At 38.4% G+C, this 25,729-nt stretch overlaps 1 protein-coding gene across 1 annotated transcript in view; it reads left to right on the top strand.

The window, feature by feature from the left end:
* LOC147365640 (uncharacterized) overlaps nt 1–25,729 on the top strand; it is a 149,649-nt gene that overhangs the window by 95,888 nt on the left and 28,032 nt on the right. Inside the window, exon 5 of the mRNA XM_086316738.1 lies at nt 10,518–10,673. Coding sequence (XP_086172864.1) covers nt 10,518–10,673 — 156 coding nt within the window. The remainder of the gene's footprint in view (nt 1–10,517; nt 10,674–25,729) is intronic.

The raw sequence follows: 25,729 nt of genomic DNA, 5'->3' as shown, positions 1-25,729 counted from the left end.
CACTCAGACTCACGTCCATCGAGTCAGTGATGCCATCCAGCCATCTCATCCTCTGTTGTCCCCTTCTCCTCTTGCCTCCAATCCCTCCCAGCATCAGAGTCTTTTCCAATGAGTCAACTCTTCGCATGAGGTGCCCAAAGTACTGGAGTTTCAGCTTTAGCATCACTCCTTCCAAAGAAATCCCAGGGCTGATCTCCTTCAGAATGGACTGGTTGGATCTCCTTGCAGTCCAAGGGACTCTCAAGAGTCTTCTCCAACACCACAGTTCAAAAGCATCAATTCTTCGGCACTCAGCCTTCTTCACAGTCCAACTCTCACATCCATACATGACCACAGGAAAAACCATAGCCTTGACTAGACAAACCTTTGTTGGCAAAGTAATGTCTCTGCTTTTCAATATGCTGTCTAGGTTGGTCATAACTTTCCTTCCAAGGAGTAAGTGTCTTTTAATTTCATGGCTGCAGTCACCATCTGTAGTGATTTTGGAGCCCAGAAAAATAAAGTCTGACACTGTTTCCACTGTTTCCCCGTCTATTTCCCATGAAGTGGTGGGACTGGATGCCATGATCTTCGTCCTGACAACATAGCTATAAAGAAAATGTTGTTATTATCTCCAGTCCATGTATGGGAAAAATGATACCTTGCAAGGTTAAGTAAGTTTTCTGGATTTCAAATGCATAGACATCTGCTTAAGTGCTCTTAACCACTGGGTCAGTTTACATGAGAAAACTTATTCTCAAAATACACTTTTGGGGTAGATGTTATTATTATTTCTGTTTTTAAGATTAGAAAATAGACCCAGACATTAGATACTTGCCAAGGATCACATGGCTAGTAAATATGTCATTAGATTTTAAACCTATATCTGTAAATTTAAGGAAAGTTATTTAATACAAAAAGAAAATACATGCATTTAGAAGAGAAGTTGGAAGACATATTTTAGAGAGGAGAAATTAAAATAATCAAATGAGAATTCTTTTTTGTTTTTTAGTATATATTTTCATATTTGAAGACAATCACGAGTAGAAAATGTTTTCAGATTTCTTCCTTACCTAAGTGTTTTCTTTTAAGGATAAAAGAAGCTCCAATTAGATCACTCAACTTTCTGGACACCATTTTCACCATGATTACTAGTATTGGGATTACTGTTTCTTTAAAAAAAATCTTGTATCCATACGTAGTTATTTCTCTTCTGTAAATTTGGATGGATGACTTATTTCTTGACTCGCTGCTCATAATTGGGCATGTAGGTTTTGCATCTAGTTCCTATTCTTTTTAACAGTTAGAAGGTAGTAGACACTAAGTGTTGGATTCATACTTGAGGGAAGGTAAGTGTGTGTGTGTGCGCTCAATCACTCAGTCATGTCCAACTCTGCTACTCCATCGACTGTAGCCCCCAGGCTCCTCTGTCTATGGAATTTTTCAGTCAAGAATACTAAAGTGAGTTGCCATTTCTTCCTCCAGGAAATCTTCCTGACCCAGGGATCAAACAGCATTTCCTGCGTTGGCAGGTGGAGTCTTTACCACTAAATCCTCTGGGAAGCCCCTGAGGGGCTTAATTACCTTAATTAAGCTTTACCTAAAGCCACAGTTCAGTTCAGTGTCCAATTCTTTGTGACCCTATGGACTGCAGCACACCAGGCCTCCCTATCCAACACCAGTAACTCCCGAAACTTACTCAAACTCATGTCCATCGAGTTGGTGATGCTACCCAACCATCTCATCCTCTGTTGTCCCCTTCTCCTCCCACCTTCAGTCTTTCCCAGCATCAGGGTCTTTTCAAATGAGTTAGCTCTTCACATCAGGCCACCAAAGAATTGGATTTTCACCTTTAGCATCAGTCCTTCCAAAGAATATTCAGGACTGATATCCTTTAGGATTGACTGGTTGGATATCCTTGTAGCCCAAGGGACTCTCAAGAGCCTTCTCCAAAACCACAGTTCAAAAGCATCAATTCTTTGCTGCTCAGCTTTCTTTATAGTCCAACTCGCATCCATACATGACTACTGGAAAAACCATAGCTTTGACTAGAAGGACCTTTGTCAGTAAAGTAATGTCTCTGTTTTTAAATTTGCTGTCTAGGTTGGTCATAGCTTTTCTTCCAAGGAGCATTAAAACATCTTTTAATTTCATGGCTGCAGTCACCATCTGCAGTGATTTTGGAATCCCCCAAAATAAAGTCTCTCACTGTTTCCATTGTTTCCCCATCTATTTGCCATGAAGTGATGGGACCACATGCCATGATCATCGTTTTCTGAATGTTGAGTTTTCAGCCAACTTTTTCACTCTCCTCTTTCACTTTCATCAAGAGGCTCTTTAGTTCTTCACTTTCTGCCATAAGGATGGTGTTATCTGCATATCTGAAGTTATTGATATTTCTCCTGGCAATCTTGATTCCAGCTTGTGCTTCATCCAGCCTGGCATTTTGCATGATGTACTCTGCATATCAGTTAAGTAACAAGTGACAATATACAGCCTTGACCTATTCCTTTCCTGATTTGAATCCAGTCTGTTTGCCATGTCCAGTTCTAACTGTTGTCTTTTGACCTGCATACAGACTTCAAGGAGGCAGGTCAGTTGGTCTGGTATTCCCCTCTCTTTAGGAATTTTCCACAGTTTGTTGTGATCCACATAGTCAAAGGCTTTGGTGTAGTCAATAATGCAGAATTAGATGTTTTTTCTGGAACTCTCTTTGTTTTTCGATGATCCAACAAATGTTGGCAATTTGATCTCTGGTTCCTCTGCCTTTTCTAAATCCAGCTTGAACATCTTGAACAACTGGAAGTTCTCAGTTTACATACTGTTGAAACCCTCGCTTGGAGAATTTTGAGCATTACTTTGCTAGTGTGTGAGATGAGTGCAATTGTGTGGTAGTTTGAACATTCTTTGGCATACCTTCCTTTAGGATTGGGATGCAAACTGATATTTTCCAGTCCTGTGGACACTGCTGAGTTTTCCAAATTTGCTGGCATATTGAGTGTAGCACTTTAACAGCATCATCTCTTAGGATTTGAAATAGCTGGAATTCCATCACTTCCACTAGCTTTGTTCATAGTGATGCTTCCTAAGGCCCACTTGACTTTTCATTCCAGATGTCTGGCTCTAGGTGAGAGATACAAACTTCTCCCAGTTTTTTTTTTTTTATTAGAGCTGTATATTAAGAGTTATCAGACATTGGCTTAGACAATGTTAAACTTTTCCCCTTATTTGGTGGCTGCTGTTGCATTAATCTCCATCAGAAACCTCCAGACAGAGACAGGGTGAGGTTGAGTTAAGAATTAGACAGTGCAAGATATTACTCTTCCTATGTCCTGGGTTTAAACACCAATCAATAGCAAAGCCCCCCAATATTGACTCTATTAAAATGAATATTGTGGCATCTATCTGGAAAAGAAGGATCCAAATGATGAAATAGGTCTTTCAATAGTATAAATATATTAGAAATACTTTAGAAAATGCTGATTAATTTTTCAACAACTTCTAGTGAATTTCTATTTAGCTGATTAACTTATGTATGTAATTGACATATAACATTTCATTTCTTTCAGGTATACAGGTATAATGATTCAGTATTTGTATATACTATGAAATGATCACCACAATGTCTAGTTGACATCTGTCACCATACATAGATGTAAAACATTGTTTTCTTCTGATGAAAAACCTTAAGTTTTATTCTCTTAGCAACTTCCATATATGCAAGTAGATGCCATGCTGTGCATTACATCCCCATGATTTATTTATTTTATAACTAGAAGTTTGTACCTTTTGACCTCCTTCACCCATTTTGCCTACCTACTCTCCACCCCTACCCCTGGCAACCACCAATCTGTTCTTTATATCTTTGGACTTGTTTTTTTCTTTTAGATTCCACGTATAGGGAAGATCACATGGTGTCTGTCTCTCTTTGTGTGATTTATTTCACTCAGTGTAACACCTTTAAGGTCTACTCATGTTGCAAATTGCAAGGTTTCATTCTTTTTTATGACCTAATAATATTCCATTATAGTGACTTTCTATTTTAATACTTAATGAGGAAGAATTGAAATTTATATTTTGACATAAATATTGATCTTGTTATTGTCATAGAATTGATTATTTCCTGCATGTTTTAAGAAATCCCAACAAATTTAAAGAAAATTTCAAACAACAGCAGAATATACAATTCCTGTTTGTGTTGTTTCTAAGAACAGAAGAAGGATTACTAAGTGAAAATGCAGAAGGTGTATTTTTATGGGCCCAACAGGAGAAAAAGCAAACAATGGATGGGGCTGCACAGAAAGGCAGTTTTGCAGGTCAAGTTCCCTGGAAGCAGCCTCTGAGATACTGTATAATGTGCAGGGAATTTTTTTTGAAAAGTGCCCGTTGGAAAGCAGGGAAATGAAGTAGGATTTTACAGTGGAAGTTGAGTTTCAATGGAAGCCCAGTGGTCCTTCAGAAATGTCTTCAGGTAGGCCACAATAGCTAGCCTTTCTTACTCCTCCATCCCTTAATGGACTCTGGACATCCTGAAACAGGCATGGTGCTGGGCATGGCAGCTCTGTGCAGTTGAGGCAATCCCTGGAGAAGGCTGTTTACTGTTAGCACTTCATTGAAGGGCACCTGGTGGCACATCATCATGTCCACTGTAGAGAGTAAGTTCCCCATGACTGCTCATGTTCCAATAGAGCCATGGTGATCATTCACTAGAAAAGCTGAAGAGAATTCCCAGCATTGGGACTAGTTGTTGGTGTTCTTTAAGACTCCTTCCTTCCAACTCTATTTTTTTAATGTCACCAAAAATCGAAATGACTTGACTTAGTGGTATTTAATTTAGCCTCATTAACTTCTGAATGGAGATGAAATTCATTGAGATTTGTAGAAATTTGACACTCAAAATGGAAAAAAAAAACCCCTCTGTTGAACTTATCTCTTACTTTAGTACCTCTTTAACATCAGGAAGTAAGGAGGATAAAGTCAATGACCATACCTTTTAAAGAAATTGCTAAACATTAAGAGGCCATCAAAAAAAAATAAAAGACTGACATTTTGGCAGAACCTCTCATAATATACCGTATTTAATTTTTCACCATGCACTGTGGTGTGTCCTGCATGCTTTACTTAAAAAAATATTCTAAAGTGAATAGGCAAATTTACTTTTTAAAGTACAGCAGTTAATACTAATCCTTGCAATGAAAACTGGACATATTTGCAAACTGAGATGGATATTGATGTACAGTCACTAAAAGACCCACCTCCTTGTACTTTGTAAGAAGATAGATGGCAGGCAAAGTTTGCCAGTATATATAGAGGTAAATTCCTACATTGCATACTTATTTATTCTCCTAACATATGAGAGAAATATAGTTAATTAACTGAATATAGTTAAATGACTATAGTAAAAATGCTTAATAGGAATATTTGTTAAAAAAAATCCTTTTTAAAAGGAATTTTTAAATTGATGATAAATTTCTTATGAATTGTTTTGGGGACACCATCAAGTATCTTGCTTAAGATTTAAAGCCAACTTTGAATCAGAGAGCTTCACACTCTGAGGTACTTATTTACTTTTGACTGAATCTGCCATCACTTCATGGCAAGTAGATGGGGGAAACAAAGGAAACAGTGAGAGACTTTATTTTCTTGGACTCCAAAATCACTGCAGATGGTGACTGCAGCCATGAAATTAAAAGATGCTTGCTTCTTGGAAGAAAAGCTATGACCAACCTAGACAGCATATTAAAAAGCAGAAACATTACTTTGCCAGCAAAGGTCCATCTAGTCAAAGCTATGGTTTTTCCAGTGGTCATGTATGGATGTGAGAGTTGGACTGTAAAGAAAGCTGAGCACTGAAGAATTGATGCATTTGAACCGTGGTGTTGGAGAAGACTGTTGAGAGTCCCTTGGACTGCAAGGAGATCCAATCAGTCAATCCTAAAGGTATCAGTCCTGAATATTCATTGGAAGGACTGATGCTGAAGCTGAACTCCAATACCTTTGCCACCTGATGCAAAAAACTGAAAAGACCCTGATGCTGGGAAAGATTGAAGGCAGGAGGAGACAGGGACAACAGAGGGTGAGACGGTTGGATGGCATTACCTACTCAATGGACATGAGTTTAAGCAAGCTCTGGGAGTTGGTAATGACAGGAAAGCCTGGCCTGCTGCAGTCCATGGGGTTGCAAAGAGTCAGATATGACTGAGCAACTGAACTGAAATGAATCTATCAACCATGAATAACCTCCATCATTCTTAATCAGGGTCACAGGAGACTCTTTTCACTTCTACCTCTTTCTTTCCACAGCCAGTGTCATCTGTAAAATTCTAGGCTAAAAAAGCAGGCTTTTCAAGTGTTCCACAGGATATTATCTAATTTGAAGTGATTTAGTAGTGGAGAGGATGATATTTTCTGAAAATTTCACACACACTCATATTGCCTCATTTTAGTGATGTCTTCTCCCAGGAGTAGACTGTCCTGGCATGTGAAAGGATTTGCAGTTTGCAAAACTGCCTCTTTGAGTTCAATACATGTATCTTGAAAGTGAAAGTGTTAATTGCACAATCGTGTCTGACTCTTTGTGACCCCATGGACTGTAGCCCTCCGGGTTCCTCTATCCATGGGATTTCCCAGGCAAGAATAGTAGAGTAGGTAACCGTTCCCTTCTTCAGGGGATCTTCCTGACCCAGTGATCAAACCCAGGTATCCTGCATTGCAGGTTGGTTCTTTGCTATCTGAATACATGTATTTTGGTTTGTCCTATATTTGTTTGCCAACTGAAGACACCAAAGTCATGATTAAGTTGTGTCTATCCAAAATACAAGAAATGGAGGCTGTTTATTCATTTTTACCCCTTCTCCCTTTTATCTCATTGCCCCTAAGATGTGGAAGCACTTTCTCACCCATCACACTTTGTGTTCAGCCATGGTCATTCTCTCAGTAGTCTCTGAAATACCTCTGTTCATGTATTTTCACAAATAATTACAGCATAATTGCAATATAATTTGCATTTGAATTTGAGAGCTGTGTGGAGCTACTTACTGGGGAATCGTAGGGAAGAACAGCTTTTGGTCCATATTCCGAAGGAAGACTACGGGAGAAATATTTTCCTAAATGCTCATGAATTTTGAGGCTAGAAGTAGTTTTTTTCCAGTATGATCCAGTAGAAGCCTTGGCTGAATCACTCGTAAGACTAAGTTCATTTTTAGCCAGAGGGATACTTTCCTTAGGCTTTTTTATGGGGAGAAGGAAGACAGACATTGCATCCTTTTAATTATCCCTGGTTCCTTTAAATCTCAAGGAGAGTTGTAATTTGGAGAACTCCATCTGCGTGGAGCAAGCCCTGACCATGTTTGCCATCTATCTCTACTGACCACACCACTTACCATATAGCAAACATCCGCCTTGCACTGATGGCTATGTATTTTCTTGGGTTGTGTGTTTTTCTTGTTTTATGACTGGGTTGTTAACTCTAAGATCAAGTGTTTCCAAAATTGGATCCCAATACTGCCTGGATCAGAACCACTTGAGGTGCTTGGATGTTTAACAAGCTTCTCATGTAATCCTTTTGCAATATCTGAAGTACCAGAGAGGCTGAGCATGCACTTGCAGTTCTATGGGGGATAAAATCAGTAATACTAAAGTTTTTGATACTTTTGCCAGAAGCCCGAGTGGAGGAGAGTCAGTCTTAGAGTCTTATTTCCCCCAAGTGTGTGTGTCTATTTTTATGTATTTTAATCTAGAAACACCCATGGGTTACACTTTTGAAGTTAATGTATGAATTTAAAATGTATAAAAAATGTATAAAAATGTATGTGTATAAAAAATGAACTTTATTTTTTAATTTTTCACTTTTTGGAGCTTATTTTATAATAGTATATACAAGGAGTAGGTGAAATTCTAGTGGGTCGCTGGATATTGTATTAATTTTAATTATTTGCAGTCAGAGAGAGAGAAGAAAGACCTGGTAAACTGGGTCTTCAGGTCTGAGATCATAACTTGTTTTGAGTTACTGCTCTAAATTGGACAAGTCCCACAAAATCTGCTTAATTTTCCATTCCACAAAATAGATGTAACATCTGTTGTCACTTGAGAAGGTATAACAAATGAAATTTATTATGCAGTGATATACTTAGACATCCTGAGAAGAAAGTTTTAAATTAATAGAGATATTATTTGGAATAATAGAGATAATATTTCACAGATACTATCTGTGAAAACTGTGGGAATTTTTAGAAATTATTCAGTTCTATACACACTGTCTATATATAGGATATTTTATTCTATAAAATTTCTGAGAAACCACAGAGATGTTTAGGTGTTGCTGAAAGTTTTTGTGTCTAAAATGCACAGTTTACTTTACCTTTAAGATATCTGAATTGCTGTTTATCTAGATCTCTTTTTCTTTCAAATATAAATGTTAAAAATGATTTATTTTCATAACTTATTGGGTATTCATGTGAATTTTTTATTAAATAAGTTTGATGTATGACATTGTATAAGTTTAAGGTATGCAACTGGTGATAAATTTATGTATTATGATTGTTATTGTGATATTTTTCACCTTTGTCATATTACATAATTATCCTTTCATTTTAGTGGTTGGAATAATTAAGTTCTAGTCTGTTAGTAAGTTTGATGATTATAGTATAATATTGTTGTCTAAATTCATTATACTGTGCATTAGATTTCTATGGCTTATTTACTACTTTTAAGTTTATACTCTTAAACAACATCTAACTTACTCTCCAACTCCCTGGTAACTACAATTTTACTCAGTTTTTACAGGTTTGGCTTTTTTAGATTCCACATGTAAGTGATTCATATAAGTACTTGTTTTTCTCTGTCTGACTTAGCTCATTATCATAATGTGCTCTAGGTGCATCTATATTGTTGCAAATGGCAGGATATCCTTCTTTCTCATAGATGAATAATACTCCTCAGTAGGTAAAGAGTCCTCCTACAATGCAGGAGACCTAGGTTCGATTCCTGGGTTTGGAAGATCCCCTGGAGAAGGAAATGGCAACCCACTCCAGTATTCTTGCCTGGAAAATCCCATGGACTGTAGCCTGCCAGGCTCCTCTGTCTATGGGATCACAAGAGTTGGACACGCCTTAGCAACTAAACCACTGCCACCAATCAATCTATCTATCTATGCCTCCCAGATAGATCAGTGGTTAAGAATCCTCCTGCCAATGCAGGAGACACAGGAGACTTGGGGTTGATCCCCAAGTGGGGATCTGTGGGGAAGATCCCCTACAGATGGAGATGGCAACCCACTCCAGTATTCTTGCCTGGAAAATCCCATGGACAGAGGAACCTGGTGGGCTGCAGTCCATGGAGTTGCAAAGAGCTGGACATGACTGAGCACAAATGCACATCTATCTGTCTGTCTGTCTATCTATCTGTCTGTCTACCCATCCATCCATCTCACATCTTCCTTATCCATTTGTTCATTCATGGACATTTAGGTTGTTTGCATGTATTGGCTATTGTGAATAATACTGTAATAACCATGAGAGTATATATATCTCTTAAATCTTTTTTTCTAACTGTAACTTTTAGAGCATAGTTTGCTAACTCCTTAAAATCAAAGATTGAGTTTTAAAACTGAAGCATGTTCTTTTCTATTGTATTACGAAGGAATAAGTAGGATGTTTTGAGTACTTGATTGTAGATGCAAACTCCCCAAACTTCTTTCCCTCTCGTTTGCCTTCTGCAATATCTGCTTTTCCCTGAGCTCTTCTTCTTTTCTGTAGTTGAAATTGCATTTTACCCCAACATGTCCAATCTAGTCACTTGATTCTACTTCTGTCTGACACAGTCTCTCTTTATTATTTTTCTTCTTTCTGTGTTGTGACAATCTCTTCTTTGCTCTAATCAAGTCTAGAAATATTTTCAACCCCACTGCCATTTTCAACTTTCCCGCCCATCCAAGAACATTTCCACTGCTTCACATTATATTAAAAGCACATGAGAGATCCCCTGCAACGAAATAACTTGTGGTTTTTTTTTTTCTAGATAGTTATTTCTATGGATTAGCTGTTTAGGGTCACTAATTAATTAATGATCCAAGCTATTGTGCAATCGTTTATGAGGCTTTGGATAACAAATCTTCAATCTTCTTTCTTTGTAATATTGTCTCTTATATTTCTATCAAAATCAATTCAATTCAACAAATATTTGACCACCTACCATTTGTTCAGCTGCATGTTAATGTGTGTGTGTTTCTGTGTTAAGGGGAATATTGTGCCTATCTGTGGGAAATTTACCTGTGGAGTTCAGTAGAGAGCACTGAGAAAGGAATGAAGATTTGTTATCCACTATTCTATTATTTCTGCAGTTTTTACAAATGAAACTCAAATGTCTCCATCGATTTAAACTTTTCTTCCTAAGATCTCAAAGAATATAATTGCGTGATAAAATCCATTTGAATGCTACCCGCTATTATAGTGTTTATTCATTGAGTTGGTAAATTTCTTTCAATAGCAAAAGCAATACCCTCAAGTTATTTATATTCACTCTTATCTGTTAATTTACAGATGGGGGCACAGAGAAGACAGAGGGAAGTGGAGGGCCTCAAGGTATATTTAGAGGAAGACAAACAGGACCCCATGATGAATTGGACATAAGGGAGATAAAAAATGAGAAATCAAGGATCACATCAGTTGTTTTAATCCTCAGAACAACCTTAGAAGGTGAGTGTTACTATTGTTCACAACTTACAGACAACCAAGACATTGAGAAGAGTAAAGCCTTGCCAAAGGCTGTGTACTTACTTAGTAAGTGAAGATGTGAGGACTGAACCCAGCCTAGCACATTTTTTCAAGGGTGATATTTGATTTTAAGTTTTTCATTTTAGCATATTCTCATTTATCTTGAATTCAAGACCTAGAATAGATCCAAATCGTACTTTTTTCTTTTAAATAAATTAGAATCAACTATTAAATAAGTTAGCTGGTCTCAGGGATTTATTTAAAAATCTAACTTCCAGAATGTTTTATAAAGTCCACATCAACTTAGTTTGATATGTACTTAATATAACTACTCTATTATGCAGAGAAAAAAAGAATACTTATAACAACGACTCTTAAGAATAATGAGATACTGAATTTCTTGCCAAATCACCAGTGAGAGACTGTGTTTGTTTAGAAGTATTTTATTCTTTTATTTTATTGTGTTCTAGGACGTTGATAATCTATATCAATTGATATCATCTTTGTGAACACAGTTTAATTTCATCTTAACAGTCCCTCAGGTATCCTTACCTCCTTAGAGGCAGGAATAAGTTAAATTTCATGTTTTCAAGAATGCAATAAAATTTCTTTAACGAAAGCAAATACGATAGACTATCTTCCCAGAAAAACTTAGTGTCAGGTGGGATGAAGGGAAAGACGTCCCCAAACAACACCTGTCCCCCACCCCCGCCAATACGCATTTGCCTTTGTAAGAAGATTGTTTCATCAGGACTTGGTTGATGAGACAATAATGAATTCCTCTGAGTTAGGGTAATGTCTGTGGGGGGAGGAAATCTGCTTATGAGTCAATGGGTTTTGATTATACATATGTAACTTCCTCTATTTCTTTGTAATTTGAAGTATGTATCATAATCTGAGGCCAGCTGTTTATAGCACTATAGGATCTGATTAAGATATATGAATTTTGTTGGATGAAAGCATTGAGGGTTTGGGTGGAGAGGATGGTTCTCAAAGGAGGCCAGATGGGTTTTGTTTTCAAAAGTGGAGACAGTATTTAAGAACAGAAAATTTGTATACTTTTGTCTCTAGCAGAGACAATATCAAGCAGACATCATGATTTCAAAGGCATTGTACATGGAAATGTATTATAATTTCATTTTTCATACACCAGGTATGTCCCATTGTTCCATGTCCTTTTACATTTTATTTTTCAAGAAACTCTGGAAATCCTTCCATGATCAATTTAAAATGAGAAGCAAATTATTTCAGGAAGATAAAATATGCACTTTTTCTATAAAATATGTTACATTTGTTGGGAAATTTATGCTGCAATTTCATATTTTAAAGTTTTTCAAGAAACTGTACAGCTTTTCCTTTATTCCATTTGATTGTTTAGAAATACAGCCTCTAATAGTGAACACTTGAATGTACAAAATTAGAGAAATGTATTCACAAATATTTTTTAATCTAAGTACAAATATGGATCCTCATACATAAATCTCTATTTAATTTAGTAATATAGTAGTCTTACCAAACCATTTATTGCTTGCTTCACTCACTGAATAGATAAAACAATACATAAGTGCTTCACCCACATAACTGTAAGATTTAGTGTGTACTTCAAACATTTAGTATTATTGATTTTACTACATAGGGTTTTATTCCTAATTTTTTCTCATAGCCAAAATTTATTTAGCTGATAGGGGAAAGATCTACCTATGTGTCTGATATTTGTTTTTCAGGATTAGAACCTTCAATCTGTAATGTTTCTTATATTTATTTTCCAGATTTAGATTATAAAATTATATATGAATCTATTTTTGGCTCTTACACCATTAATGCTACCCACAATAGAACATAATTAAACCTTTAAAATTAATAGGACTGCTCAGTCCCACTATGTGAGCGTACATTAGCTGATAGTTATTCACAGGGCTAATTGTAGTCTGTGATACTGTTATTGACACCTTAGCAGAACACATGTTGAAGTTATTTTTCTTCAGGTGCTAGTGTGGTCAGTCATGATGCAGGGTTGCTAATGCATATGGAATTGTACCTGAGAATGGAACAATCCTTTCAAGAGATTAGATCTATGACTTTGGTCTTTACTTGTGTGTATGCTCAGTCACTTCAGTCATGTCTGATTCTTTGCAGCCCTGTGGACTGTAGCCCACTGGGTTCCCCTGTCCAGGGATTCTCCAGGCAAGAATACTGGAGTGGATTGCCATGCCCTCCTCTAGGGTTTCTTGCCAAACCAGGGATCAAACCCACGTCTTCTGTGGCTCCTGCATTGTAGGTGGATTCTTTACCACTGAGCCACCAGGGAAGCCCGTTCTTTATATAGTACAACAATATCATATGAGCTATTACTTCATATTTTTAAAAACATTTTTGGAAAAGCATGGGGAACTAGATAAATTTTGGTCCTGTAGATGGCAATAACATACAACATTGCAAGAAGTCTACAGAATATAAATAAAATCTTGATCCAGAGCTTGTGATTTATGTATGTACAAGATATACCACCCAAGTTTCACTTTTGGGAATACTAAACAGTATCACTTTAGAGCTGGAAACTCATTGAATATTTGTAACCATTCCCAGGTGGCACTAGTGGTAAAGAACTCTCCCACCAATGCAGGAGACTCAAGAGATGTGGGTTCCATCCCTGGGTCTGGAAGATCCCCTGGAGGAGAGCATGGCAACCCAATCCAGTATTCTTGCCTGGAGAATCCCGTGAATGGTGGAGCCTGGAGGGCTACAGTCCATAGGGTTGCAAAGAATTGGACACGACTGAAGCAACTTAGCACAAAAGATGATAATGATACACCGACAGAAAATAAAGTAGAATGGTTAATACAGACTTTGTGAAGCTGGTAGTAGGTAAAGGTTCATAAAGAGTACAGGTACTCAGCCCATTAGGATGGACATTTTGTTTCGTAGCAAAGGAGTAAGGGGCAATTTAATGTGTACAAGTTGCTGTTTATTGTTCCAAAAACAACAAATGGGCTTGCAATTGAAATCACAAGATAAACTCGGCAGGAAGTAAAACAAATTCAGTCTTTCATATGCATGTGAATATTTTCAATACTTCTCCTTTTCCCAAAATAGAGACCTAGACATGAATTGAGACCTTCTCTATTCTTCAGATGTAGACTGTGATACATGAAAGACCGTGCCTGCACAGGTGTGCACTCAGAGAGGTCAGGCAGCGGTAGCCCTTCCATCTCAGCTTTTCTGAAGTGATGCTTATCATTCTCTGGGAAAGTGCTGATCACAGCCTTGAGTCTGTGGGCTCAGACCCTCATTGGCAATGATGTCTATGACAGGGAGGCTAGATTTAGCCCAGCCAGTCGCCAGGACAATCTAGAATGGTTAAGCCTCTGCTTAGCAGGAAGTTGAGACAAACAGCTTTCAGTGTTTGTGATGGATCGATCTTGAAAGTGATTCTTTGTCAGAATGAGAAAATATAAGAATTTCTGGGTGGGAGGTAGTACATCCTAGATGATTCTGAAATGTCTTCCTTTTCCTACTTGTGGGAGAGTTCACTTCAATTGAGAATCACTATTCTGAAGATAGAAATAAAACTAAGAATTTTAATTCCTAGAAGGGAAGCACAGGCAACTTCCATATTTCTGAAACATTTTTTGACAGATCCATACTAAGAAATACTGGGTTGACCAAAAGTTTGTTTGGGTTTTTCCATAAGACGTAATGGAAAAACCTGAATGAACTTTTTGATCAACCCAGTATATTTTATACCACAACTCACTACACTCAAAGCTGCTGTCTCTCACATACAAACGGAAATACACACACTACTGAATAACATTTTAAATTCAAAACAACACCATGGCGTTCTCTGTTATCTTCTCATTTTTTTCTACCGTATTTTTAAAAGTTGTGGTATTGATCAATGAAATCAATCATTTTGTCTATTAATGAGTAGTAACCCACAATTTCAGAGAAGGCAATGGCACCTCACTCCAGTACTTTTGCCTAGAAAATCCCATGGACGGAGGAGCCTGGTAGGCTGCAGTCCATGGGGTCTCTAGAGTCGGACATGACTGAGCGACTTCACTTTCACTTTTCACTTTCATGTATTGGAGAAGGAAATGGCAACCCACTCCAGTGTTCTTGCCTGGAGAATCCCAGGGACGGGGAAGCCTGGTGGGTTGCTGTCTATGGGGTTGCGCAGAGTCGGACACGACTGAAGTGACTTAGCAGCAGCAGCAGCAACCCACAATTTGAAGAATAATGATCTATCTTATACCTGTCAATACCTATATCTAGAATGCAAGTTTGTCTTAACCAAATGGAGGAAGAAAATTTTGCCTCTAACACATCCTCATCCAGGGTCTTAGTGGTTGTTGCTTCTTCTTGAAATGCTTACTGGGTTACTCAACTCACTTCAGGTCTTTGTTCAAAAGTATCTTCCCTAAGAAGGCTTACATTAGATTTTCCTTAACATCCTATTTAACTTTTCAACCTCCCCAGTGCTTCCTGCTTTGTTTTCCTCTGTAATACTTTCCTGGTAGCTTAGCTGGTAAGGAATCTGCCTATAATAGAGGAGACCCTGCTTGGATTCCTGAGTCAGGAAGATCCCCTGGAGAAGGGATAGGCTACCCACTCCGGTATTCTTGGGTTTCCCTGGTGGCTCAGATGGTAAAGAATCTGCCTGCAATGCAGGAGACTTGGGTTAGACCCCTGGGTTGGCAAGATCCCCTGGAGGAGGGCATGGGAACCCACTCCAGTATTCTTTCCTGGAGAATCCCCATGGACAGAGGAGCCTGGCAGGCTGCAGTCCATGGGGTCATAAAGAGTCAGACATGACTGAGGGACTAAGCACAGTGCAGCACGCAGTACCCTATACTATACCATAAAGCATGTTGTGTTTTTAGTCGCTACGTTATGTCCAACTCTGCAACCCCAAGGACTGTCGCACCAGGCTCCTCTGTCCATGGGATTTTCCAGGCAAGAATACTGGAGTAAGTTGCCATTTTCTTCTATCTTCCCAACCCAGGAATCGAACCTGTGGCTCCTGTGTGTCTCCTGCATTGCAGGTGGATTCTTTACCACTGACCACTGGGGAAGCTCCACTATAAAGTATAGTACTTCTCTATAGTATTATAGTATAATCACCATCTGACATACTAAATGATGTTAGTGATTTGTGTGTTTGTCTCTCTCCACTAAGATGTTAGCTCCACAGGCAAGGAGAGTTTTGTTTGTTTTATTCATCATTGTATCTTCAGTGCCAAGAACAGACCTGGAACCTGATAGTTGATCCATATACATTTATTGAGTAAATGACAAGTTGACTGAATGCATGAAAAAAATCTTGTCTCAAAAGAAAGACAGTTCAGCAGAGGAAGAATTAACTGTAATTCCAAACTTCATTTCTGTTCCTCTAAGAATTTTAAAGAGGATTTAATATTTTCCTTATAGCTTCATATATTCAAATCTTTTTTCTTCAGCCAGCTTTCCCACACTTCAGTAGCTGTGCTGAAACTTCTCCTCTTAACTCTCATTCTCAATTGTGCCCACACAGCTTTCTTGCAGTGCCTACCTGCATGGATTTTATTTTCTTCTCCTTCCTGTGCTTCCATATCTCTATTCCAATGATGGAGAGAGGTTTTATGTTCTTACCCCGCAGCTGTGCTGGGTGGGCATGTCCCTTAAAGGCATCTGGACCCTCTGTGCCCCAATACCTCTTTCTTCCTGTGGGGCCACCCATTAGGAATGCTTAAGACATGTTTAGGGTGTCAATAAATGAGGGACAAAAAGTATGTCATTTTTGAATAAGTTTCCTATTTAAAAATATTGTATATAAAAAAGATTGAATGAGAAGTTTCAGATTTTCTTCATTAATAACACAACTATTGGCGAAAACTAAAAGCTTTACAGGAGCGTAATGAGACTCATGTCAACTGCTTGAAAGGAAAACAGAAAGCAGATTTCATACTCAATTATTAAATTGAATCAGTCACATCAGTATCTGAATTTTCAGGTTTATATCTTCCAGTATAACACAACAACATGCTCACAAATTTGATTTGAGTTCAGTTCAGTTCAGTCGCTCAGTCGTGCCCGACTCTTTGTGACCCCATGAATCGCAGCACGCCAGGCCTCCCTGTCCATCACCAACTCCCGGAGTTCACTCAGACTCACGCCCATCGAGTCAGTGATGCCATCCAGCCATCTCATCCTCTGTCATCCCCTTCTTTTCCTGCCCCCAATCCCTCCCAGCATCAGAGACTTTTCCAATGAGTCAACTCTTCACATGAGGTGGCCAAAGTACTGCAGTTTCAGCTTTAGCATCATTCCTTCCAAAGAAATCCCAGGGCTGATCTCCTTCAGAATGGACTGGTTGGATCTCCTTGCAGTCCAAGGGACTCTCAAGAGTCTTCTCCAACACCACAGTTCAAAAGCATCAATTCTTCGGCGCTCAGCTTTCTTCACAGTCCAACTCTCACATCCATACATGACCACTGGAAAAACCATAGCCTTGACTAGATGGACCTTTGTTGGCAAAGTAATGTCTCTGCTTTTCAATATGCTGTCTAGGTTGGTCATAACTTTCCTTCCAAGGAGTAAGTGTCTTTTAATTTCATGGCTGCAGTCACCATCTGCAGTGATTTTGGAGCCCCCAAAATAAAGTCTGACACTGTTTCCACTGTTTCCCCATCTATTTCCCATGAAGTGGTGGGACCGGATGCCATGATCTTCGTTTTCTGAATGTTGAGCTTTAAGCCAACTTTTTCACTCTCCACTTTTACTTTCATCAAGAGGCTTTTTAGTTCCTCTTCACTTTCTGCCATAAGGGTGGTGTCATATGCATATTTGAGGTTATTGATATTTCTCCCGGCAATCTTGATTTCAGCTTGTGTTTCCTCCAGTCCAGCATTTCTCATGATGTACTCTGCATAGAAGTTAAATAAGCAGGGTGACAATATGCAGCCTTGACATACTCCTTTCCCTATCTGAAACCAGTCTGTTGTTCCATGGCCAGTTCTAACTGTTGCTTCCTGACCTGCTTACAGATTTCTCAAGAGGCAGGTCAGGTGGTCTGGTATTCCCATCTCTTTCAGAATTTTCCACAGTTTATTGTGATCCACACAGTCAAAGGCTTTGGCATAGTCAATAAAGCAGAAATAGATGTTTTTCTGGAACTCTCTTGCTTTCTCCGTGATCCAGCTGATGTTGGCAATTTGATCTCTGGTTCCTCTGTCTTTTCTAAAACCAGCTTGAACATCAGGAAGTTCACGGTTCACATATTGCTGAAGCCTGGCTTGGAGAATTTTGAGCATTACTTTACTAGCGTGTGAGATGAGTGCAATTGTGCGGTAGTTTGAGCATTCTTTGGCATTGCCTTTCTTTGGGATTGGAATGAAAACCGACCTTTTCCAGTCCTGTGGCCACTGCTGAGTTTTCCAAATTTGCTGGCATATTGAGTGCAGCACTTTCACAGCATCATCTTTCAGGATTTGAAATAGCTCAACTGGAATTCCATCACCTCCACTAGCTTTGTTTGTAGTGATGCTTTCTAATGCCCACTTGACTTCACATTCCAGGATATCTGGCTCTAGGTGAGTGATCACACCATCGTGATTATCTGGGTCATGAAGATCTTTTTTGTACAATTCTTCTGTGTATTCTTGCCATCACTTCTTAATATCTTCTGCTTCTGTTAGGTCCATACCATTTCTGTCCTTTATCGAGCCCATCTTTGCATGAAATGTTCCCTTGGTATCTCTAATTTTCTTGAAGAGATCCCTAGTCTTTCCCATTCTGTTGTTTTCCTCCATTTCTTTGCATTGATTGCTAAGAAAGGCTTTCTTATCTCTTCTTGTTATTCTTTGGAACTCTGCATTCAGATGCTTATATCTTTCCTTTTCTCCTTTGCTTTTTGCTTCTCTTCTTCTCACAGCTATTTGTAAGGCCTCCCCAGACAGCCATTTTGCTTTTTTGCATTTCTTTTCCATGGGGATGGTCTTGATCCCTGTCTCCTGTGCAATGTCATGAACCTCAGTCCATAGTTCATCAGGCACTCTATCTATCAGATCTAGTCCCTTAAATCTATTTCTCACTTCCACTGTATAATCATAAGGGATTTGATTTAGGTCATACCTGAATGGTCTAGTGGTTTTCCCTACTTTCTTCAATTTCAGTCTGAATTTGGCAATAAGGAGTTCATGGTCTGAGCCACAGTCAGCTCCTGGTCTTATTTTTGCTGACTATATAGAGCTTCTCCATCTTTGGCTGCAAAGAATATAATCAGTCTGATTTTGGTGTTGACCATTTGGTGATGTCCATGTGTAGTATCTTCTCTTGTGTTGTTGGAAGAGGGTGTTTGCTATGACCAGTGCATTTTCTTGGCAAAACTCTATTAGACTTTGCCCTGCTTCATTCTGTATTCCAAGGCCAAATTTGCCTGTTACTCCAGGTATTTCTTGACTTCCTACTTTTGCATTATAAGTCCCCTATAATGAAAAGGACATCTTTTTTGGGTGTTAGTTCTAAAAGGTCTTGCAGGTCTTCATAGAACCGTTCAACTTCAGCTTCTTCAGCATTACTGGTTGGGGCATAGACTTGGATTACTGTGATATTGAATGGTTTGCCTTGGAAACAAACAGAGATTATGTAGCACCAGTTAAATATTTTGCAACAGGGATCATCTGTACCAATTAAAGCCAGCAACCCTCCTATTTTCTTGTTCCACCTTGTTTTAACACCTTTTAGAGAGACATAATCGGAAAAGGCAATGGCAACCCACTCCAGTGTTCTTGCCTGGAGAATCCCAGGGATGGGGGAGCCTGGTGGGCTGCCATCTATGGGGTCGCACAGAGTCGGACACGACTGAAGTGACTTAGCAGCAGCAGCAGAGAGATGAAATAGAGAAGATGGTTATGTTATTTTCTCAGCTTCCCTCCCCACTCCAAACTAGTATGCCTTGTAGAAATATTATGTACTTTTATTGTGAAGATACTATTTAATATTTCTTTGCCTTTTTTTTTAAGGATGGACTGTGGTCTTTAACCTGGTCTTGGATAGATTGCATGCAAACTGTGTAAAATATAACTCTGGTGGCACTTATTCCTTGGCAATATCAAAAGACATCTTAAATTATATTAGTGACTTCTTAAAATGACCTTATTTCTAAAAAGTTGAACAGAATCAGTGATTAGCTGGTTCTCATTTTTCTCTAATGTTAGTATTCTAGGCGTGGAATTTCCTTCTGTGATAAACATGGATTGGGGTCTGGCTGGGTGTGAGTACAGGTATACACTGCATATGAGCAAAAGACAGCACTGCCACGGGATTTGTGGCAGGTTTTGTGCCTGACTTAGATCTCATTACCAGAGAGGTGGACTCATCTTTGAGCTGCGATGTGTGTTTTCCAGCCTAGAGCCCAGCCCCCTTTCTTCCAGTGGAAAACTCTGTGGAGCCATCCACACTTCTCAGGGGATCAGCTTGAAGCTAGACTTCAGTTAAAACCACTGTCCAGTGCTTATTTCCCTCTTCAGAAAGAATCTCTCAGACTTGGGTGGCACAGTGGATAGGAGTCTGCCTGCTAATGCAGGGGTTGTGGGTTTGATCTCTGGTCCAGGAAGATTCCACATGCTGCGAGGCACCCAAGCCCGTGTACCACAACTTCTGAAGCCATGCTCTAGAGTCTGTGTGCCACAACGACTGTAGCCTGCAGGCCCTCGAGCTGCCCACCACAACTACTGAGCCTGAGCGCCGGGAGCCTGTGCTCCACAATAAGAGAAGCCACACAATGAGAAACCCATACACTGCAACCAAGAGTGGCCCCCACGCTTTGCAACTACAGAAAGCCTGTGCACAGCAACAAAGACAAGATAATAAGATAATAAACCAGTGCAACCAAAAATAAATAAATAATTTTTTTTTTAAAAGAATCTCTCATACAAGTATTGCTGTTTGGTGCTCTGCTTCTAGGAAACCTAACCCAAGGTAAGATTTGAAGGATGAGCAATTCTCTGACTTCCACCTTATCCCTTGTCACCTCAGTGCTCCAGGGAACAGTTATCCCTGAGGATAACTGAGAATATTTCCTGTATTTTTTGTGCAATTCTGCCTTTTTAGAAACTGTAAGATGGAGAAAATAATCCTGGGAACTGTATTTTATGTTTTGGTCTGGCTGGGCAATTCATTCTTTTTTTTTTTTTTTTCCTAAGAACTGTTGATCTCTTTGACTTGAGTCATTTAATTGGGAAATTGTTTTCCTATTCTAACTTTATCCTTTCAGATTTTTTAATCAGTAGTTTCTAGATGTTTAAACTGAAAGTATGAAACAACCATCAGTATCCTTTAGCTCTTAATCAGTCCAACTTGACTCCAAGGCCACTGAATGGTAGGGAACCAAACACTGCTGTGAATGCCTATATCAGAAAAATCCATGTGTCTGCCTCATGTTGGAGAAGGGAAATAAACCCAGATGATTCCCTTCCTCTTTCAAAATCTTAAGTAAATGCCTCCTTTTGGCAGAACAGTAATTGCATATAGAATACTAGGGAGAGGAGAGGAGTTGGGGAAATGCATTTCCTAGGCTTCTATCCTCTGTGGTACAGAGTAGAGTCTAGGAGAGAATGGGGAGGAGGAATTGAGAAGCAGGGGAGACTACATTCCAAAAGAATGTAATATTCACTGCATTTCAGTGCACTGCAATATTCAGTGCAATATTCAGTGCAAAAGAATGTAAATTCCCTCTCCACTCTGGTAAGTGAAAAAAAAAAAAAAATGGAAGTTTTAGTTGCTAAGTTGTGTCCAGTTCTTTGGGACCCCATGGCCTATAGCCCACCAGGCTCCCCTTGTCCATTGCATTCTCCAGGCAAGAATACTGGAGTGGGTTGCCATTCTCTTCTCCAGCGAATCTTCCCAACCCAGGGATCAAACCCAGGTCTCCTGCATTGCAGGCAGATTCTTTACCATCTGACCCAAAGATGAATCCATCTGCTGTAGGAACTAGAGATCAAGAATAGTTTGGCATATTGAATATGTCTGACTTAAGTTCACATTAATATTGGATACTGGCTCTCCAGTTTAAGCAATGAAGATACTGAGATGTAAATAAAAACAAATCCAGAGCTAGATTAAGGCAAAAGACTGATTTTTTTCATAAAGTAAAGGGAAATTATATAGTTTTATAAGATATTATATTATTAGGTTTATGTAGATTAAAAAAGGTGTGTACTTTAAAAACAGTTGAAGACATAGATGTCTTTGTTTGAGACTAATTTTGAATTTGATCCATAGGGAGAAGTTCATGATAAGGGAAAGAAAATTTAATTGTCAGAGCCATATGGTTAGATGTGAATGGAGTTCAGATAGGACTCCTAGAAAATGTCAATTCTGAAAACAAACTGTAAAACTGAGATAGAAGCATAAAATAGGATAACTTTTTTCTTACCAGAGAAATATAAGCATACTTTTGACACAAGATTTAGTAAAAAATGAAAATTAAAATTTTCTTCTTCCATTTTACCAAATGTGCAGTATGGAATAATAATTATTATTATCTGTATATTCTTTTAATGATATCAATAAAAGTATAGGCCTATTCCTTGGCATCCTTTTATTATAATTTCTAAAAGCATTTGATCTCTTTAAGCCTTTCATGTTCCATTATGTAGGTGAATATTTCGAAGTCCAGAGCATTGAATATGTTTTTAATGTGAGCCTGAAGTTGCCTGTTTTAATCCACACAATCTCCCTTAGTGGGGCATGCTTCTCTACTGTATTGATCTTGTCTCTTCTGCTCCTCAGTAGCTATTCCCCCAAGGGTCTTTCTTCTTATTTCTAAGGGTCAAGCATCTCTGAATCTCTTTGGGAGCCTCTCCTCTCTGTAAGGACTCTTTTTTCCTTAGCACCTATTCCACTGCCTCTTTGGTTCTTAAATCCCTCTCCTCTGTACCGTCTTTTGGGTTTCACCAATTCCTCTTCTTGGCCTTTGTCATGCTTTGTTGGCCATATTATTAATTTTTAAAAATTCTGCTCTTTATGACTGGACAGGGTTTAAGATACAAGGGAATGGAAGTGAGGATGAAGAGAAATGAATGACCATCATTGATCCTCCTCAGGCTCAAGCATCAGTAAGATAATTAATTAGAACTTTTACATCAATAAGAGCAAAGAAAGGTCTTTTGGAGGTTAAAAATCCTATCTACAAGAACTCAGAAGTAAGAATTCCTGCTGAATCAGACTTAATTTGGCAATCCTAGAGAAATGAGAGGAAGGACTGAGTCAACAGAGGTTGGTAGAGTCTTGCAAAGAATGAGATTTCTGGTACCTCACCCTTAGCCATGTTCTATTTGTGTGTGTGTATATGTGTGTGTTGAGGCATGATTGAGACTGCATAAAGGTTTGGGATATTGAGAGCAGTCAAGACCTGTGGATCTGAAAGCACTCCAGAGTAAGTGTGGCATGATAGTGTGTGCAGAGATACTACATCTCACAGCTGCTGAAGGGGCTGTTCACACTGTCTTTCATGTGTTTAGTTGATCTATCCATAGGTGTGAGTGGGGTATTAAAGTCTCCCACTATTATTGTGTTATTGTTAATTTCTCCTTTCATACTTGTTAGCATTTGTCTTACATACTGCTGTGCTCCCGTGTTGGGTGCATATATATTTATAATTGTTATATCTTCTTCTTGGATTGATCCTTTGATCATTATGTAGTGACCTTCTTTGTCTCTTTTCACAGCCTTTGTTTTAAAGTCTATTTTATCTGATATGAGTATTGCTACTCCTGCTTTCTTTTGGTCCCTATTTGCATGGAAAATCTTTTTCCAGCCCTTCACTTTCAGTCTGTATGTGTCCCCTGTTTTGAGGTGGGTCTCCTGTAGACAACATATGTAGGGGTCTTGTTTTTGTATCCATTCAGCCAGTCTTTGTCTTTTGGTTGGGGCATTCAACCCATTTACGTTTAAGGTAATTACTGATAAGTATGATCCCGTTGCCATTTACTTTATTGTTTGGGGTTCGAGTTTATACACCATTTTTGTGTTTCCTGTCTAGAGAATATCCTTTAGTATTTGTTGGAGAGCTGGTTTGGTGGTGCAGAATTCTCTCAGCTTTTGCTTGTCTGAGAAGCTTTTGATTTCTCCTTCATACTTGAATGAGATCCTTGCTGGGTACAATAATCTGGGCTGTAGGTTATTTTCTTTCATCATTTTAAGTATGTCTTGCCATTCCCTCCTGGCTTGAAGAGTTTCTATTGAAAGATCAGCTGTTATCCTTATGGGAATTCCCTTGTGTGTTATTTGTTGTTTTTCCCTTGCTGCTTTTAATATTTGTTCTTTGTGTTTGATCTTTGTGAATTTGATTAATATGTGTCTTGGGGTGTTTCTCCTTGGGTTTATCCTGTTTGGGATTCTCTGGGTTTCTTGGACTTGGGTGATTATTTCCTTCCCCAGTTTAGGGAAGTTTTCAACTATTATCTCCTCAAGTATTTTCTCATGGTCTTTCTTTTTGTCTTCTTCTTCTGGAACCCCTATGATTCGAATGTTGTAGCGTTTAATATTGTCCTGGAGGTCTCTGAGATTGTCCTCATAAGGATGTGCTGTGTTGTTCAGGCAGGTGACCTGGGGTAGGTTCACAGAATTCTGTTACTCCAGAATGACTGCAGGACAGCAGAAAGCAGGATGAACTGTTGGGCTTGGGAGGAGAATGGGCAAGTGGCCTAGCCTAGCCAGTCATGGAGGGAGCCGAATAATTCATGGCAAAGTCATATGAGAGAGTCTCTGCACTTAAGGGCCTTTAGGATGGGAACAAGAGACACACTGAACTGTATTATTACTAGACTGGAAAATGCTTGATACCAGAATGATAGCATGGACTAATAAGGGCAAGATTCCACTGCCTCCCTACTCCCAAGCCCATTGTATATGCTTCAATTACACACAAATATAACTTAAAAGCATACTTTGAGAAAGGGGGTAGGTGGGCAAAGAATTGATTGAGACTACTGCTATCTGATGCATTGGAAGCCCTAAATAGAGATTAAATTTTCTTATTTAAAATTAAAGAAAGTTATAACTTTTGCATTTTGGAGACCAGTTATAGTTATCTTTGTCTGCCCTGGCTAGATACAAGTAATTGCTAGGCCTTGAAAAGTGAGGTAATAGGGGAAAAAAATTTGGCCATGGAAACTCTCTCTTCAGTCTAAAGTGATTATTTTAATCCTTTTAACTAAGGCATACTTAGGGCTAAAATATAGCAGCAAAACAAAGTTAGAAATAAAAGAGTTTTAGTCATTCCTTAATACTAACATGAAATTGGCAGTCATCTTCAAGACTGCTTTGTGAGGGGGAAAGGACCAATAATGAAATTAAAAATTAATATGCAGTCCATCATGGAGCTAAAAGTCTTGGTCTTCTTGCCTTAGATAACACAAATATCTATATCTATATTGTGTCTATATTAACATTTTTAGAGATGCTAAGAGAGAAAGTAGTATAATTGTTGTGGGATATAAAAAAATTAATAAGTTGATTTGTAGTACTCTAGTAAGAAATTTAATAACAAATAAATATGGCTCTATTTTATACTATAAACCAAAGTTACTTTTAAGAAATTAAAGATTTAATATGAGTAAAATCAAGAGAAATAGAAGAAAATATGAATATATATGTGTCTGATTTGGGGATGAGAAAAGCAGTTCTAAGCATAAAATGATGGAAAACAGAAAAAAACAGTAGATGGAAATAAAAGTTCTCCTCAGTGTAACATATATAATCTATATATTTGACATTAAGTCTATATTTACCATAAATAATATAGAGAGGGAATAAAAATCATTAATATATAATCTCCTTCTATGACTAAGTTAAAAATTCCATTAGAAAAATGAGTGAATGAAAAGGGAAATAGATACAAGGAGAATTTTAACATTAGTAGTAATAATAGATAAGCAAATAAATAAAATAATATGCTTTATTTGGTAAATAAAATCATAAAGATTTAAAACAGTGGTACTCAGTGATGGCAAAGGCACAGTGCCAGGGTCACTCTTATTGGCTATCACTGAGAG

The sequence above is a fragment of the Bos grunniens genome, chromosome 9 (assembly GCF_055505025.1).
Source record: "Bos grunniens cultivar Pamir isolate PY7600 chromosome 9, Bosgru_T2T1.0, whole genome shotgun sequence".
In the NCBI taxonomy this organism is placed as follows: Eukaryota; Metazoa; Chordata; class Mammalia; order Artiodactyla; family Bovidae; genus Bos; species Bos grunniens.
Note: the sequence above shows the minus strand (reverse complement) of the source record. Positions and strands in the feature narration are given on the sequence as shown.